Source organism: Quercus lobata, chromosome 12, assembly GCF_001633185.2.
Source record: "Quercus lobata isolate SW786 chromosome 12, ValleyOak3.0 Primary Assembly, whole genome shotgun sequence".
Lineage (NCBI taxonomy): Eukaryota > Viridiplantae > Streptophyta > Magnoliopsida > Fagales > Fagaceae > Quercus > Quercus lobata.
The window spans coordinates 32720388-32739638 of record NC_044915.1 but is presented as its reverse complement, the minus strand read 5'-3'; the positions used below and the strand labels follow the sequence as shown (position 1 = coordinate 32739638).

Below are 19251 nucleotides of genomic sequence, written 5' to 3'. Positions count from 1 at the left end.
TTTTATTTTGTTGAAAATCCAGTCAAATTTTATATTGAAACTGACTAAGAAGGAAATATCACGAAATACAAGAGGAACTACATCAGAGGCCTTCTTATAACTCAAATCAGCTCTTCATGGGCATAAATTCTTCTTTAACCCATTTATTTTCTTTTGCATCTATTAGAGCACTTACAGTAGCGATTTCTCAAAAAAGAAAAAAAAAAAGAAAAAAAATGCACTTACAGTAGCATCCTTCGGAATATCCTGTTAGTCTCATAGCATGGAAAGCAAGCAAAGCTTTTATGCAACCAGGATTAACCAAGAATCAAAGTGGTTGAAAGGGCTTTGTCCTTATCATAGGAAGGAATCCTGCATCTTATGGGTAGAGCTTGGTTACCCAAAACTTGAATTAAAATCTCTCCCCCATTTTTTTTTTTGGATAGGTCTTCTCCCCCCATTTTATTTTAAGCAAAAAAGAATGAAAATACTTTGTAAGTTGTAAGGATTGAAACTCTTTTTTTTTTGGGAAGGGAAGCATTATATTTTGGAAACAGTCCAGATAAAAGTAAACAAAATTTGAATGGTTGGTCCAATGAGTCTGAAATTTCATGTGATTCATGAGATTTCGGATTTATTGTCTTCTTGTTAATACTTTGACAGAATACTCAGGAGTTTTGAAAGGATTTTTTTGGGTAATTAAATTTTTTTCCTTGGCTGAAATGTTGTAAGTGAAAGGTGTGCCATACTCCCTCATCGAAAGGGACACCTTGCCAAGTGCCCACTCAGGTGATGACCAACATAATGAATGAGGCATGCTATGACCAAAGAGATTCCTTTTGATGCAAAGGGCATTTCCATCCCCCACATAAGATAGTGGGTGAGTTCCTTTAAATATATGAATAAAATTACCAAGAAAAAGACTTCAAAGATCATGCTTGCTAGTCAATTTTTTAATGCATATATTCTTTATTTAGTTTTCTACTTCTTGAAAATTAAGTTACACTACTACACAAGAAAGATCTTTAAGTCTTAACCCAAAAAAAAAAAAAAAAGTTTCTAAAGGCTAAAATGATAATAGAACAAAAAGTAACAAAATATTCCAAAATTTAAAAATATTTCCTTGACTAATCCCTAACCATCATTAGTGAAAGGTTTTTTTTGGTTATTGTTCCTTTGTCACCAAACCGTGGTTAGGGTTTGGTCAAGAAAATCTTTTCAAATTTGAGACATTCTTTTACTATTATTAATAGAATAACTAATGTGTTGATTTCCTTAAATCTCAAGGGAGGGGAGTAATTTTTTTTTTTTTTTTTTAAGTTTAAGATGAAGTGTTATTATTTCAAATTTCAAGAGAGGGGAGTATAATTTATGCCCACAAAAAAAAAAAGGAATTTTGACAAAAATCTAGAGATGTTGGAGATTCTCTTTGCAAACCTAGAATATCACCCCCCCCCCCCCCCCCTAAAAAAACTATTCGTGGACATAATTTTTTTTTTTTTCTTTTTACCATATGTTGAGAGATACAGCATTTAATTGTTGAGATGCCCAGTAGGTTTTTTTTTTTTGGTTGAGAAACAAGACAGTTCTTTATTCTAAATTAACAGAAATTTCTGTCAGCCAATACAAGATGTTGAACATCAAAGGGAATGTCATCATACCAATTTATCAGCCACAACATTCCCACTCCTCTTAACATGTATAAAAGTAGTATTAATAATGAGTCTGGTTAAAAGTGATATTTTTCCAATCACGATATATCATATTAACAATTATAAAAGAATATCATTACTTTTACCTTCAAAAATTATCATTTAGCATGAAATCAAAAAAATAGTATATGTATACTGAATTTTTTTTTTTTTGCTGAATATTATATGTATACTGAATTTATAAACAATAAAAACATCCAATTTTTGGTTGGTTTGAAGAGCTCTAATTAAAAAAAAAGTGTTTTTTTTTTTTTTTTTTTTTTTTTTTTTTTTTTTTTTGAGGTGAATAACCACGGGAAGTAGAGGTTGGCTCATAAAAACTAAATTACTTACTATAAGGAAAAAAAAAAAAAACAAACAAAATTATATACAGGTATTTTTTTTTTTTTTTGGAGAATCAATATAGAGGTGGAATTAATTCAGTGATCACACGCAATTGCCAAGCACTAAATTGAAGAAAATGACGTCTTGGGAACTATTATTATTTTTTTTACTTTGGGGCGAAAAAGAATTACGTTTTTTTATTTTTTATTTTTTTATTTTATAATATTATGAATAAGAATTAATTAATTAATTCAGTAATCACTAAGTTGTGGGTCATTTTGGATGACTGTAGGCAGTTGATTACCCGGTTCCATCAAGTCCGTATCAAGCACTGCTTTCGGCAAGCCAATCAATGTACTGATGGTTTAGTTAGGATGAGCTGTAGGATGAATGCTGATTTCCTTATTTATGAGAGTTCGCCTGTGAACATATTAGATGTTTTTGAGGGAGATTTCAATGGGATGTATTTTAACAAGATATATCTGGAACCTTATATTGTTGCTTAGTTTTTAATGATATCGTCTTTTCATCCCAAAAAAAAGAAAAAAGTTGTGGGCATGATGATCCTTCTTACCTCAATAATAGTTTCTTCCTCTATTCCAACGAATAAATAGCACCAATGATTTCGATTTCATAATTGTCTTTAGCCTCCCTCTCTCTCTCTTTTTTTTTTTTTTTTTTTTTTTTTTTAAAAGAAACTTTAGTGCAAAGATGCCTGTTTAAATAAGAGTATTAAGAAAAATCACTGACAACAACTGAGCCGTTATCTTTAGCACCCAAAAAGAAAAGAAAAGAAGAAGTTATTTTGTTTTTATTTTGGGCCCGAGATATGTCTAGTTCAACTCCCATTGCCGAAATTGGACACCAGGCCCAAAATATGAAAATATGCTCTATCAAAATATATCAACAATAAAAATGAGGTTGAAGTTAATTCCATTGATAAATTCTCAAAAATTGGTAAATTTCTAAGTTCAAAAAAAAAAAAAAGAAAAAAAAAGAAGGTAAATTCTCTTGTCATTAAATGAAAATTTTGGGATCAAACTCTGCCTACACTAAAAATTAATTTGTGTCTTGGTTAATTTGAAAAACAAAAAATAATCATAAAAAAAAAAAATACAGACAACTCAATTTTGCAACTTCGACTTGTTGCTTTCTTTTTCCCTTCCATTGGAAAAAATATTATAGAAAAAAAAAAGACAATTATTTAGTAGTTGAGGAATTAAAACTGAATACAAGGGAAAGAATATGCAATTGAATATAGTATGGGTGTGGACTTGGGTTTTGGGGTTGACCAAGGTCATTAAAGATCTTTTGGCAATTTGAGGGGTATGAGAAAATGGGTCTGTACATATATATACAAAAGAAAAGACCCAAATCAACTTTGTAACTAACTTAACAGATTGATGCATGTGTGAACAGAGACTAACAAACATAACAAACTCTTACACGTGCTTGACTACTAAACTAACTATATTTACATACAAAGCTACACATCGTTTACTGTACAAACATCAACTAAACTACACTGTCATTTAGATAGACTTGTACATTCCTTGAGTTGCTTCAAGTCTGTAGCACGAGACATGGTCCCTTGATGATTATCTAATCCTTCGATAGACTTGTACATTCCTTGAGCTGCTTCAACTTTGTAGCACAAGCCATGATCCCTTGATGATTATCTAATCCTTCAATCTTTGTATCATCTGCTCCTGTACTAGCTATTACATTATGTGATTGTCTGGCCTGCTTTGGTACTTGTCTGGGCTGCTCTGGTGCACTAGCTGCTGCACTATGTGACAGTTTGAGCTACTTGGTGTGGCAGCTGCTGCACTATGTGGCAGTCTAAGTTGCTCTGGTGTGGCAGCTGATGCTGCACCATCATGCCTTTAATACGCCCGCTCAAGATGGACTGAGGAAGAGTATATATTGATCAGTCCCATCTTGGACACCAATTCAGAAAATTGCTTGCAACCCAAAGCTTTAGTAATAAGTCTGCTAATTGACAATATTGGGTTCTCACATGATTCAACTTAATCACTTTAGCTAACACTTTGTCCCTCACAATGTGACAATCAATCTCTATATGCTTGGTCCTTTCATGAAATACTGGATTGGATCCTATGTGCAAAGTTGATTGGCTATCACAAAACAACAATGCTTCTCTATCATGCCTAATCTGCAAGTCCTTTAACAAATAAAGAATCTACACAATCTCACAAGTTAACATAGCCATGGCCCTGTATTCTACCTCAGCTGAAGACCTCGATACAGTGGCTTGCTTCTTTGATTTCCAAGAGATTAATGAGTCTCCAATAAAGACGCAATACCCTATTACAGACCTCTTTGTATCTGGACAAGATGCGTAATCTGCATCACTAAACCCTTTGGCATGGAGTTCTAAACTAGCAGAGAAGAAGACTCCTTTCCCTGGTTCATTCTTAAGATAATGCAAGACCTTAAGAGTAGCTGCATAATGAAGCTTTCTTGGCTTTGCCATAAATTGACTTAGCTTGTGGACTACAAAGGTGATATCAGGCCTGGTGATGGTCAAGTACAACAGTCTCTCTACCAGCCTTCTGTATTGACTTGGATCATCAAGCAACTCACCCTCATACTTGCTAAGTTTCAATGTATGATCCATAGGAACTTTGGAGGGTTTGCATCCTAGTAAACCAACATCCTCTAATATCTTTAAAGCATATTTCCTTTGACACAATCCCTTTTCTGTTCTAGCCACCTCCAAACCAAGAAAGTATCTCAATTCCCCTAAATCCTTCAACTTAAACTTCTAGCCTAACAAGACCTTAAACTCCTCAACCCCTTTTTGATTATTATTGGCAATTAGGACATCATCAACATAAACTAGCAACACAATGAAAGACTCACCTTGTTGTCTAGTGAATAAGGAGTAATCTGCCTTAGACTGAACAAAGCCAAAATCAATTAAAGTAGTAGAAAATTTGGAGAACCACGTTCTAGATACTTATTTAAGACAATAAAGTGATTTATTGAGCTTGCAAACCATTTGTGACTGCTCCCCCTTGCTATGAAAGTTTGGTGGAAGAGACATATGAACTTCCTCATGCAAATCTCCATGGAGAAATGCATTGTGTACATCAAGTTGACTGAGAAACCAACCTTTCATAGTAGCAACTGCAAGCACACATTTGACAGACACCATCTTAGCAACAAGAGAAAAAGTGTCAATATAACCCAGCCCCTCCTTTTGGGTGAAACCCTTAGCAACCAATATGGCCTTATACCTTTCAATTGAGCCATCTGACTTGTACTTCACTCTATACACCCACTTACAACCTATGGGCTTCTTACCAAGTGGCAATGAAGTAAGTGTCCAAGTTTTGTTAGCTTCCAGTGCCTTAATCTCAGCATCCATGGCTTCTTGCCACTTGGAGTTGCCTACTGCTTGATGATAGAAAGTAGGTTCTATGATGGAAGAAATGGCACAACAGAAGGATTTGTAGGTAGAAGAAAGGTTAGCATAAGGCAGATAAGAATGAAGGGGATGAGATGTGCCTAAAGTGGAATTTGAGGAAATTGGAATGAGAGCTGATGTGACTTGGTTACAATGATAAGCCTTAAGGTAGGAAGGTGGCTTGGTAGGTCTTGTTGATCTCCTAAGAACAGCAGGTGGCTGATTAGATGCATCATGTGCATCAGGAAAGTCCTGAATATCCTCATCAAAATCATGATGAATTTGGACAATAGTGTCATCAGAAAGAGGCAAAGAAGAGGAAGGAGGAGTAGAGAAAGGAAAATCAAGAAAATTAGAAGAAGGGGTAGTAGGAAGGATAGGTAAAGGTATGAGATTAGTACACTTAGGAGATGTACCTGAGGAAAAAGGGAAGATTGATTCATAAAACACTATATCCCTAGAAAGAAAAATAGTATGAGAATCAAGGTCAAAAGTTTATAACCTTTGACATTGAAGGGATAGCCTAGAAAAATGCATTTTCTTGTTCTAGGAGTGAATTTGTGCTTATGAGGAGTGAGATTGGTGGCATAACATAAGCAGCCAAAGGTTCTAAGATGTGAATAGGAAAGAGTTTTATGAAAAAGAAGTTCAAAAGGTGTCTTGTGATTAAGAAGTGGAGAGGGAAGCCTATTGATCAAATAGATTGCAGTGAGAACACAATCTCCCTAAAAGGATAAATGAACATTAGATTGTATCTGCAATGCCCTAACAGTAGCAAGTAAATGTTGATGTTTCCTTTCCACTACTGAATTTTGTTGTGGAGTGTAAACACAACTTAATTGACGAACAATTCCATTGGAACTGTAAAATTCAAGAATGCTAAACTCTAAGGCATTATCAGATCTAATGGACTTAATTTTGGTTCCAAATTGGGTGAGAATCATGTTCTAGAAAGACACAATTAGAGGTCTAACATCAGATTTAGCTTTTAACAAGAAAACCCAAGTTGCTTTAGAAGCATCATCAACTATGGTAAGAAAATATTTGTAACCATCAGATGTTAAAATAGAAAATGGACCCCAAACATCCATATGAACAAGATCAAAAGGATGAGAACACTTATTATTATTGAAAGGAAAATGAATTCTCTTCTATTTTGCCAAAGGACAAACAGTACAAGTCTTATTACAACAATTCTTAAGAAAAGGTAAAACATGGCTCAAAGACTAAACCTTTACATCAGAGGGGTGCCCAAGCCTTGAATGCCAAAGTGAAAATAGATTGTTGGAAAGGGAGGAAGAACAAACAGCAGTGAAAGTCTTGAAATTTTGCTTGGAAAGGAAATCAGTAAGAAAGGCAGTAGCTTGAGATAAGCTTGAATCTTGAAACAAGTATAAGCCATCATGCATTTGGCCCATTCCAATCGTGCTCCAACATGTAAGGTCCTGTATAAAACAGAATTTTGACAAGAAAACAAAGCATATAGGTTGAGATTTAGTTAAAGCACTGACTGACAGGAGATTGAAAGTGAAAGAAGGTACACAAAGGATATTGGTAAGAGTGAGAGGAGAGTTGTATGGTTCCAATATGTGTAACAATAGCAGCTTCCCCATTAGGCAATTTAACCATAGTATGTGAGATTTTAGTAAAAGAAGTCAACAATTGCATTGAACACACTATATGATCACTAGCACCAATATCAATAACCCATTTATTAAGACCATAAGCTCTCCTATTAACTATTTTAGTAGAAAATACAGAATGCTTGAAGTTAATAGGATTACCTACAACTACATTAGATGGACAAGCTATAATATTGGCCACATGGGATTCTTGACCTTTTGTGGATTGCTGAGTAGAGGAAGAACCAATTAAGGTCAGAAGCTGTTGGTATTGATCATGAGTGAAGGCTGGAGCTTGAGATGCAGGCATAGCGGAGGCAAAATTAGTGACTCCAATAGATACATTGCCTTGAATCAATTCAAGATTGGAAGAAACATGATGAGCAGTTGCATTTTTGTTGTTCTTGAACTTGAAACCTGGTGGGAAACCATGCAGCTTATAACACTTGTCCACAGTGTGGCCCAACTTTCCACAATGAGTACATAAATGTCTTTCTTTCCCTTAAAAATTGTTTCTTGAACTCTTGGTTGCCAAGACAGTAGATTCAACTCTAACAGCATTAGTGACAGACCTTTGCATTTCTTCTTGAATAAACAAAGAGTGAGCCTTATTGACAGAAGGCAATGGATCCATTAACAGTATTTGTGTTCTCACTTGAGAAAATGAATCATTCACTCCCATGAGAAACTTCATTATGGACTCTTTAGCTTGAAGATTCTTCAACCTCTGATTAATGCTACACATACATTTTCCACAAGTGCATTGGGGAAATGGACTAAGATTCTGAAGCTGATCCCACAAGACCTTAAGTTGAGTAAAGTAATCAGTGAGTGATTGTTCTCCTTGATGAATCTTAGCAATTTGATTCTGAATATTGAAGACCTTAGTTCCATTCCTTTGGCTAAATGTGTCCCTGAGATCAGTCCAAATCTCAAGTGTTGTATCTCTGTATATGATACTTGCTTGGAGTTTTGGTGAAACAAAATTGATGATCCAAGTGCCAACCATGTTGTTAGCAGGAATCCATGCTTGAGCAGCTGTTGGTGAATTCACCAATGGAGAAGAAATGGTTAAAGAACCATTGATGAACCCAAGCTTGTTCTTGGCAATCAAGGATTTTCTCACTGATCTCGCCCAAGCAGGATAATTTTCTCCCCCAATCAATGGTTGAGAGGTGAGAACAGCTCCTAGATTCTCTCCACGATGTAAAAATAGAAGGTCATTGAGATTGTATGAATCTTGTGAAGAAGATAAAGATTTAGTGGTGAAAGCATTAGCAACTGTTGTGTCTACCATTAAAGAAACTGAAAAAAGAAAGCTTGAAGAAAGCAACAATGGTGGATGAGAAATTGAAAAATTCCCAAATTTGATCTGTAGAAATAGAAGTGTCTTGAAGTTTGCTCTAATACCATATGAGAAAATTGGTTTGATGAAAACTAATTTGCTCATCTCATTCATTGAATCAAAAGCTGTACATATATATACAAAAGAAAACACCCAAATCAACTCTGTAACTAACTTAACAGATTGATGCGTGTGTGAACAGAGTAACAAACATAACAAACTCTTACACATGCTTGACTACTAAACTAACTATATTTACATACAAAGCTATACATCGTTTACTGTACAAACATCAACTAAACTACACTGTCGTTTAGATAGGCTTGTACATTCCTTGAGCTACTTCAACTCTATAGCATGAGACATGATCCCTTGATGATTATCTAATCCTTCGACAGACTTGTACATTCCTTGAGCTGCTTTGACTTTGTAGCATGAGACATGATCCTTTGATCATTATCTAATCCTTCAATCTTTGTATAATTTGCTCCTGTACTAGCTATTACATTATGTGATAGTCTGGCCTGCTCTGGTGCCTGTTTGGGTTGCTCTGGCGCACTAGTTGCTGCACTATGTGGCAGTTTAAGTTGCTCTGGTGTGGTAACTGATGTTGCACCATCATGCCTTTGATAAGGGGCTTGATCTTGATCATGACGTTTTAGCTTAGAAAATACCAGAGGACCCATACCCAACAATGTGAAGATAGAGGAATATAATGCAGGTGGGTCATCCTAGTACTACATCCTAGTCAGCCCACTTATGATTATGGACCTTGTTAGGCCCAAATCAACACAATCCGAAATTAGTAAAACTATTTACTTTCTCTATTATAGTACTAGCCTCGTCACATGTGGTTGTGTAAGGATATTTTATTACACAAAATGATGGTCACACGCAATTATATGAGAATATTTTAGTACACAAAATGATGGTCACATGCAATTGTGTGAGGATATTTTAGTATACAAAATGATGACATCGAAACAAGGAATCCTGTTATTAGTAAAACTATTTAATTTCTCTATTATAGTACTAGCCTTGTCACACACGATTGTGTAAGGATATTTTAGTACACAAAATTATGGTCACACACAATTGTATGAGAATATTTTAATACACAAAATGATGGCTACATGCGATTGTGTGAGGATATTTTAGTACACAAAATGATAAAATCCAAATAGGAAATCTTGTTATTAGTAAAACTTGCTAAAGGCCCGTGCGTTGCACGGTTTTATGATAAAATTTATAAAATATATGTAAAAATAATTATTATATTTTAATAATTAATTATTATAATAAAATAAATAATTCTTATGAATAAATAAATAATTCTTATTTGTTGTGTTATAATATTATTTTTAGTTACATGTATCAAACTATTTCATATGAATTTTGCATTTAATGAATCTACATATGATTACAAACCTTTCTTAGGATATGCTTGGAATCTTTTATGAAAAACCTTAAAAAAAAAAAAATCAAGAAGAAAATTAAATTATTCTAAAAAAAAAAAAGAAGAAAATTAAATTGAATTAAATTAAAAAATAGAACCACATAGATTGTAAGTTGCATATGAGTCTATGACCGCTTTAAAATAAAATTTTAAAAAGTAGCTATCATTTCAACTTTGATTTTACTATTTTAGTCAAATAAGTTCGATTGCATAGGAAAAAAAACCCCTATTTTCTAGTGATGGCTCAAGAGTAAAACTAATCAATGCACAAAAAAATTGATATTGGAAGAATGATGACTTTTTAAAGATTATGAAATTCAGGAATTAAAGTTCCAAAATTTTGCAATTAAAAACCAGAATAAAAATGATTAATGAAAATTTTTTGGGAATAAAAAATTATACTAATAATTAGCAAAAAATATTAATTAATGTTGCAAACCAATACATAATACTATGCATACTTTACATAAATAAGTATTAAGTGATAATATTCAAAAGATAAATATAAAAAAAGAAAAGAAAAAGGGAACAACATGAATAACTCCAATTTGAAAAAATAAAATTCATTTTGTTTAAAAAAATTATATAAAAAATCCTATTAACTTAATAGTGGTGTATTTAAATGATCCAAAAAAATAATAAAGCATATACTTTGGTGCCTAATCACATCTAGCAAATAATAAAGCATTCAAAATATTGAAAAGCAATTTAAATTCATGTATGCTTGCATGAGATACGTACTTGTCCACCATTGTTGGAAAAAAAAACACCAAAACAAAGAAGAGAAATACATAGTTGTAATACTTTGGATGGTAGGTTTGATAAAAACTTGTACTATGGATTTCATAGACATCAAATTGCCTAAGGAAAAAAAAAAAAAAAAACACAAGAAAGGAGAGTTAGATTTCTAAACAACATAGAAATTATAAAAGAATGAGAATTATTAATAATAATGGGGGAGAGAAAATAAGAAGAAGTTGTTATGCCTAAGAATATATAAGAATACACCGAAAAATAGAATATATATAGAAAATTTTCAGTTGTAAGGAAGTTAGATTTCTAATCACTCTAGGAATTATAAGAGAGAAAAAAATGTTGACAACAATGACATGAATGTAAGTAATAATATTAAAAAAAAAAAAAATGAAGAAGAAGAAGAAGAAGAAGTAAGTAAACGTGAATGATGCTAATAAGGAAATAGGATAGATTTATATATATATATATATATATATATATATATTAAGTTATAACCAGTTTAGAATTTTAAAGTTATCTAAAGAAGAAGTAAAACTCAATGTAACTTATTTTTTAAAGTTATCTAAAGATGATTTATTTACAATTTTAAAAAAAAAAAATTTAGTCACCTAATCTGAAATTTTTTAAATAAAAAAGTGTCATTTGTACCAATTATCGTAGGCCTGGGCCTCATGTGTATCAATTAGTTAGAACTCTACATTAACGTTAATCATAATTCTATATTAAATTTTAGTGTTTATCCAAAGAATAAAAAAGTGAAGGAAGGGATTGGATGAAAAGTTTGGATTGTAATCAAATTAAAGTTTTTAACCAACTTAGAAATTATAGGAGAAGAAGATAACAACAAAAAAATTTATATTTATTAGCTAGATTGATATTACATTTTTTTTTTAGGTTAAAATTAATATAAAAAAATATAAATATATATATATATATATATATATTCTTACGTGAAGCACTATTTTTTTTTTAGAGATAAAAATGAATTAGAGTTCTGATTTTTTGAATTAGAGATAAGAATGAATTGGAGTCCTGATTAATCTAATATTAATCTGCAGTTTTTTTTAGACATGAATTTTAGTTCTGGTAGTATACTATTCATTTTTAGTTCGTTAAAAATCTAAAAATTTAATAAAATTTCTATAATTTGGTGAAGTCACGTGGCACAACCACGTCTTCTGAACCCAACTTTTATTATATATAATATGATAAGATAAGATATGATATGATTTAATTTCTCTATTATAATACTAGTCTCGTCACACGTTGTTGTGTAAGGATATTTTAGTACACAAAATGATAGTCACACATGGTTGTATGAGATTATTTTAGTACACAAAATGATGGTCACACGCGATTATATGAGGATATTTTAATTAGTACACAAAATGATAAAATCCCAATAGAGAATCCTGTTATTAGTATTTTACAACTTGAATGATGCTGGCCATGACTATATGAGTAGTGTGGACTACAGAGAGAGGAGGGGGGGGGGGGGGGGGGGGGTGAGTTTGTGAGTTTGTTTGTTTTTGGCAAAGCAAAAGATGTGGATTTTTAGCAGGAAAGGGCCATCTGGGTTCTCAGCCTCTTCCACAGCTGAGGAAGTTACCAAAGGAATTGATGGAACTGGTCTTACTGCTATTGTCACAGGTCTTTTTCTTTTTAATTTTTCATTATCCGGGTGTTCTTTGATTTGCCTTTATTCTAATTCAGCACATTTTAACATATTTCAGTTCTCACATTGATTTGAATTCAGGAGCATCAAGTGGTCTTGGTGCAGAGACAACACGTGTTCTTACGTTGCGTGGCGTCCATGTTATTATGGCTGTAAGGAACACTGATGCTGGTAAGAATGTCAAAGAACAAATACTAAAGGAAAACCCCAATGCTAAAATTGATGTCATGGAGTTAGATCTTACCTCAATGGGATCCGTGAGGAAATTTGCATCAGATTATAATGCTTCAGGTCTTCCACTGAATCTCCTCATGTAAGCACACTAAGCTGGAGCCATTGTAACCATGCAATCGTGTGTGCTGCATGCTTGCATAAATTTTTTATCATAGTTGTTTTGCTTATTCCTTTTTTGTTGTGGTCTTTCATTGAACTTGCTATAATGGAAATCCCTGCTCCCTATAAGAATTGAAAAAAAAAAAAAAAATCATGTTTGAGTCCTGTTTTTTGATTAAATAGTTCATTGATAAGGAGTGATATAATTGTCTATTGTTTGTTTGAAAGTAACAATGCAGGGGTGATGGCAACTCCATTCAAGCTTTCCCAGGACAACATAGAATTGCAGTTTGCAACCAACCATTTAGGTATGTAACTCATAAGTTCCATTGATCTGTCTTTAAGCGGGCAATAATCTGTTTCATGGCGAGTAGGGTTGACAATTTCAGAACAAGGGGGAAATTTTAGTCACAGAATTTTCCCTTCTTCATTTATTATTTTGGGAAATCATCACAAATAGTTTAATATTCAAATCAGAAATAAAGCTTGTCCTCAGATCCAAAAAGCTATTTCTATTAGTTGGGTTATTCCTTTAAATTATCGATAGGATTCAACACTTGTCTTTTGTAAATAAAGAAAAAGTTGTTGTAAAACTTAAAATATGCACTCTCAACTGCATCTTTGTAGAAAGATTTTCTGAAAGGTATACTTTCTATTTACCCTTCATACGAGTGGAATGGAGTGCTTGAGGTTTCAATACCATTTCTCAGGCCATTTTCTTCTGACAAACCATCTATTGGAGACCATGAAAAAAACGGCTCGTGACAGCAACAAGGAGGGAAGAATTGTTAATTTATCATCGATGGCTCACCAATATGCGTATCGTGAAGGGATTCGTTTTGATAAGATCAATGATGAATCAGGGTAAAAGTTTTATTGGACAATTTGAGGACTCTTGTCTCTTTCTAATTTATATTTTAGGGCTTGAGGTGCTCATAAATAGCTTATATTTTACTTGATAATTAACAGATACAACAGTATCAATGCATATGGACAATCAAAGCTCGCCAACATTTTGCACGCTAATGAGCTTGCAAAGCGCTTGAAGGTACTCAATGCTTAAAAGCCATCAACTATAAATTATAGAATAGTCTAGGCTTTGCAAAAAATTTGTTCAATTCCTGGATTAGCTGACAACGAGATGCTTATGCACGCCACATGCACATTGTTCATGTTTATTGTAAAAAAAAAAAAAAAATTGCTTCCAATGACCGTAGATATGTCATTATAGATGGTTGGGAGTCAACTGAATTATTTTCTTTAAAGACACGTCTGCTCCCAGGTGAGGTGATGCATAAGTGGTGCCCATGAAATCATCTAAAGATTTAATATTACTGTAGTTTAAAATTTTCATTTGTTTGCATCATGATCAATTTGATTACACTTTCAAAAGTATAGTAGTAGAGGTAAACAAGATTAAGTGTTGAAAATATTCTTACCCAGAGACAATAAGGGAATGTAACTTAAGTTCTTGTAATCATAACATGCCAAATACTGGACTTTTATCTTTTAAGTCTTCCCATGCTGTTCTTTTCCCTTTTCTCTCATCTTTATCTGATAAGCACTAAACTTCTCTCTTATGCAGTCTGTTATACTTTCTTTTTGACTTAATTGATTGGTCACTTCATTTAAGATTATTAGTAAGTCAACTAGAAAACATCCTATGTATAGCATAATGTTATATATTTGAATACTCTCTATTTTTAAATAAAAATATTTTACTTAATAAAAAGTCTATAGTATAATGTTGTGTCTTAATTTGTAGAAACAGTGAATTGTTAGTTTAGTCTATAAGTGATAAGAGTGTTGTACTTTGTGACTCTGGCCTGGCATATAATCTTCAGTATGCATAAATCACCTAGGTATAACTTTTTTTTGATAAATGTCACCTAGGCATAACTAAAATAACTAAAACAATCCATTTAATAAAATGATTTTAATAGGTCCACATAGATGATAAGTAATAACTTGATATGGTGTGTGACAGGGACTTGATTTAGTGGAAAACTATAAATTATAATTATTTTGGGTAGCATCAGAAATAAATTCTGGAGCCACTTGAGTTCCTCTTTGCTGATAGCTGCTGGTTGAATTAAGGTCAATTTATTTTCCTTCAGGGCGGGAATGGTAATAACAGCCATTTGAAGTTCTTTTAACCAGTCTTTCAGTTCATAATTCCATGCTAGTCATATTGTCATGTGAGGCGGAATATAATCTGCAATTGTTGGTTTATTTCCTCTTTTAAACAGGAAGAAGGGGTAGACATAACTGCTAATTCCCTTCATCCAGGAATGATTGCTACAAATCTTCTGCGTTACCACAGTATCATGAATGGTAAACTTCTGAGCCATTTGACTTATATTTAATTATATGTCTAAATATGTAATTTCATATCGACACTAAGTGAATTCCTGATATTCCTATACTCTTCTAGAATCATGTTTCAGGTACAAAATCTGTATTAATATGCTTGTGTCACACATCTAGTTGTGGAACTTTGTGGGCTCTTTTTGGTTATTAATTATAAGGATGACATCTAAGTTATTCCACTGTATCACCAGGAAACGATCCTCTTCATGATGTATTTAATTAATCTGTTTCACCATGATAATCTTACTGTATTGGTTCATTGCAGTTCTTACTCAAGCGCTTGGTAAATTTATGTTGAAAAGTGTTCAACAGGTATGTATCATGGTATTTAATTCATATCATATGTGCTACTACTTTGAGTGTACCTGCAAATCCTATCAAAATCCACTTAAACAGCTTCACTTGAATTCAGTTGCCCCCTTGCAGTATGGTTGCTTATTGAATTCATTTGCATATGGTTGCTGCAGGGAGCCGCAACTCAATGCTATGTGGCATTGCATCCACAAGTTAAACGAATAAGTGGTGAATATTTCGCGGATTGTAATAAAGCAAAAGCAAGCGCTCTCTCGCAAGATGCAGAATTGGCAAGGAAATTATGGGACTTCAGCTTCAGCATGACCAATCAAAACTAGTTGGGATATTTAAGGCGTTGTTAATTTGTTGGCTTACTCTGTCCTTACATAAAATTAAAACATATAGAAAATAATAAAGTTGAACTAGTAGTTCACAGTGGTACAATTTTCACGTTCTAAAAACAGTTTGAATAGAATAAGAGTTGATTGACATTTCTTCTTAAAAAGAATAAGAGTTGATTGAGGGACCGATTCGTTTTTTCTTTCTTAATCATGTGACTTTTCACAAATCAAAGTAATGAGTCTTGACATGCAAATATGTTGCTTTATACATTATATATAGCGCTGTAGTAAAAGAGGCAACATCAATTTCATTCAATTAAAGAGGCTGAATCGGCCTGAACAATATGAAGAATGTCCAATGGCATATCTTTCATCTAAATAAGCAATTATTGTACACTATTTGGAATAAGGAATGCAATACGCTATTTGGAATAAGGAGAGCAGTGAGAGAATTTACAACAAAAACAAATAAACAAAAAAACAAAACAAAAGATTTCTTCTATTAATGAAACATTACATTGGGGATAACAAAGATTGGCCAAAAATTTGAGGAAAGAAAAAGATTAATCTAATAGGAGTATATTTTTCCCTAGCAAGATTAATTCACATAAAAGATCATGTAGGCCTAAAAACTATCAAAGAGCAGACTAATTAATACATCTGAGGAGCCCTTTGCAGAACACAAAAATTGAACTTTGAATGGCGTGGATCCCAGTAAAGCCCAATGATATCTCCTACCTTCAATTCCCTCCTAGCCACAAAATTCTCGTGCCATTTTCCATTAAAAACATAGCTCTTAGATGAAGGCCACTTCTTGAAAACCAACTCATAATCGGAGTTTGAATCTTGATCGAAAGCTGTTACACTCAATCCGTTACTCTCGATCTTTGCAACCGAGTCTGTACCAAAGAATGGCAGAATATGTTGGCGGACAAGACTTTGTTGCACCAAGAGCCGGCTCAAACTACCAATATCACTCGCCGTGAGCTTCTTAATGATTGTCCAGGGAGAAAAATTAGTGCTCAGCGTCATGGACGTACTCTCTTCTTGTGTGTTGGAGGCCACTGTGGAATAATTGTGAGAGATGGAAGTAGTAGGAGGAGTAGTATATTGATCTTTTTGCATGGTTTTTCTCTCATTGGAAGAAAACCATGATTCATCAAACAGCGTCAGTGCTGTTGAAACCTCTTTTTGTTGGCTAGCGTTGCACTTGTTGGGAAACACACAAGAAAGCGTTAAGTCGGTGGAAACTAGGGTGTTTTGGCATTCGAGGGCTTGTAGCAGATTCTGAGTGATGGCTACCATGGCTTGTTCTTTGTTGCACTTGTTGGTGTGAAACCCAGAATAAAGCGCTAAGTCGGTGGAAACTTGGCTGTTTTGGTTTTGAAGGGTTTGTAGCAGATTTTGAGTGATGGGTATCATGGCTGTTTCTTCTTCTACAGGTCGTGGGTTTAGAGAAAAAACCCAATGAATGAATGAAAGATGATCCAAATAACTGGAGAAGATAGAAGAAAATCAAAACAGAAAACAAAGTGCTCTTAATTAGTGTGTTGGGTACAGAAGAAAAAAAAAGGGAAAGATTATATACATAGAGAAATAGAATTCTAATCCCAACTCAGAGTCGGACTCGGAATACAATATTAGAGCTAAGACCTGGTGATAATTGTAGCAAATAAAGTACTTTCTTTTTCCCAATCACTCCTAGAGTCGGTTTAGTTTTATTTTATTTCTACGTAAATCGTGATTTTAGAAAGTAATCCGAATTGCAAAAGAAAACACAACCAACCTCAACCTTCTTTCTCAACAATTAATTCCAATTCCAAAACCAAAACTAACTAGGAATTGGAGTTTTCGACCGTTATTAGATCCCAAATCTTTTTTTTTAATGTCAATATCCACCGCCTTAAGGCTTAGAGAAATGACAGTGTAACGCATCTGCGCTGTGGAGCGTAGTACGGTGCTGTTCTGGGCAAGGAGAGATTGGGTTGGGAATTTTGTGGGCCTGGGCTCGCGGCCTAAGTTCAATGGCGGACCATTGGTTTTGGACTGAAAATATAGTTGATTCAAACCGTAGTGAGACAATTTAAACTTTGACTAAACTACAAGGTAAATTGTAATTTGCCTTATATTTAATTATATGTCTAAATATACGTATCCACTAAAAAATGGTGGGTAATATAGAATGACTCGTTCAGAGATACAACAATTTTTACAATTGTTAAGGTGCTCAATTGTGATTGGTGTATAATAAACGTAGTATTAATAATTGTTCAAGTTAAAAGTGATATTATTCCAATCACAATATAGAGATGGGGTCAGAACTTTGAGTTAGGGAGGAAGCTTTACTGTTAACTGTGTGCACCGATTTCAACCTCTAATTTTGTTGCTACTTAGTTGTTGAGATTATTTATTTATTTATTTATTTTTATGTGTGTGGGTATGAACAAAATTATTTTATTTAGAATTTTTAAAGGGCAGAGATGTTTATTTTGGATAAAATTGTTTAATTGAGTTTAATTTTTTTTAGTTTTATTATTAGTAATTTTTGTTGTTAAGTTTTTTTTTTTTGGCTTGTATATTTTGTTTTAGATTTTAGATTTATAAATTTTTTTTATGGTCACTAAAATGAGAAAAATTATAGAGTTACAAACTTTTTATTATTATTATAAATTACTGATATAATAAGTGTTACTGGTATGTAAAAGAATGATGTGAGTGGTGGGCCAATTACGCGAACTAATAAAAATTTGCTACCAAAATAGTTTGTAAAAATGTTATAAAAAAAGTTTGTGAGTATAGCATTATGCTTAAAAGAATCAATGATATTGTTTAATGGAAACAAAATGTAATTTTATAGAACAAAACTGATAAAATTAGTACACATATATATAATAGTATTTTTAAAAAAAAAAATTGGGGGAGTCATTGCCCCCCTTGTTCAATGATAGCTCCATCCATGGATATACCATATCAACAATTATAAAAGAATATTGTTCCCTATCATTACTATTCTTTTTAAATATTCTTGTATTGCCAATGAGTCATAGTAAAGGTCTTTTAAATATTCCCTCATTTGTATTTGGTTGGAAGAAGGAAAAGTGGAGGGATGGAAAATGTAGTTTATATAAATTTACTCACATGTCCCTATTAGATAAAGAAAGTAATAAACTATATTTTTATTAAAAAATTGTGTATGGAATTGTGGATCGACATTCCATTGCTCACCTCCAAAATTTATCATTTAGCATCAAATCTAAAAATGACAAAATTTAGTTACAAAATTGGTTGTAATCTCAAGTTACAACCTTAATATTTTTTTAATGGAGGTGAATTTTGACAAATCCACCGTTAGATTATATTTTCTTTTTATATCATCCATGCTTGCAAAATTTCTATAAAATTAAAGATTAATAACTATATCATCAATAAATTGTTTAAATTGCAAGTTTTTGTAGTTTAAAATTATGCATAAAATGTAAGTTTATAGATAATATAGTAAATAATATCCATTTGGCACAAAATTTGATATGTATATTAAGAACATAAAAAACATGCAGTTTAGTAGTTAGATTTTCAAAATATGTAGTAATATAAATGATATTGAGTAAAAT

At 32.8% G+C, this 19251-nt stretch overlaps 1 protein-coding gene across 1 annotated transcript in view; it reads left to right on the top strand.

The window, feature by feature from the left end:
* The first annotated feature begins 12171 nt into the window (after positions 1–12171).
* Positions 12172–19251, top strand: part of LOC115970548 (short-chain dehydrogenase TIC 32, chloroplastic-like) — a 67153-nt gene continuing 60073 nt past the window's right edge. The window contains exons 1-6 of the mRNA XM_031090167.1: positions 12172–12277; positions 12384–12615; positions 12864–12943; positions 13346–13499; positions 13605–13683; positions 14885–14969. Coding sequence (XP_030946027.1) covers positions 12172–12277; positions 12384–12615; positions 12864–12943; positions 13346–13499; positions 13605–13683; positions 14885–14969 — 736 coding nt within the window. The remainder of the gene's footprint in view (positions 12278–12383; positions 12616–12863; positions 12944–13345; positions 13500–13604; positions 13684–14884; positions 14970–19251) is intronic.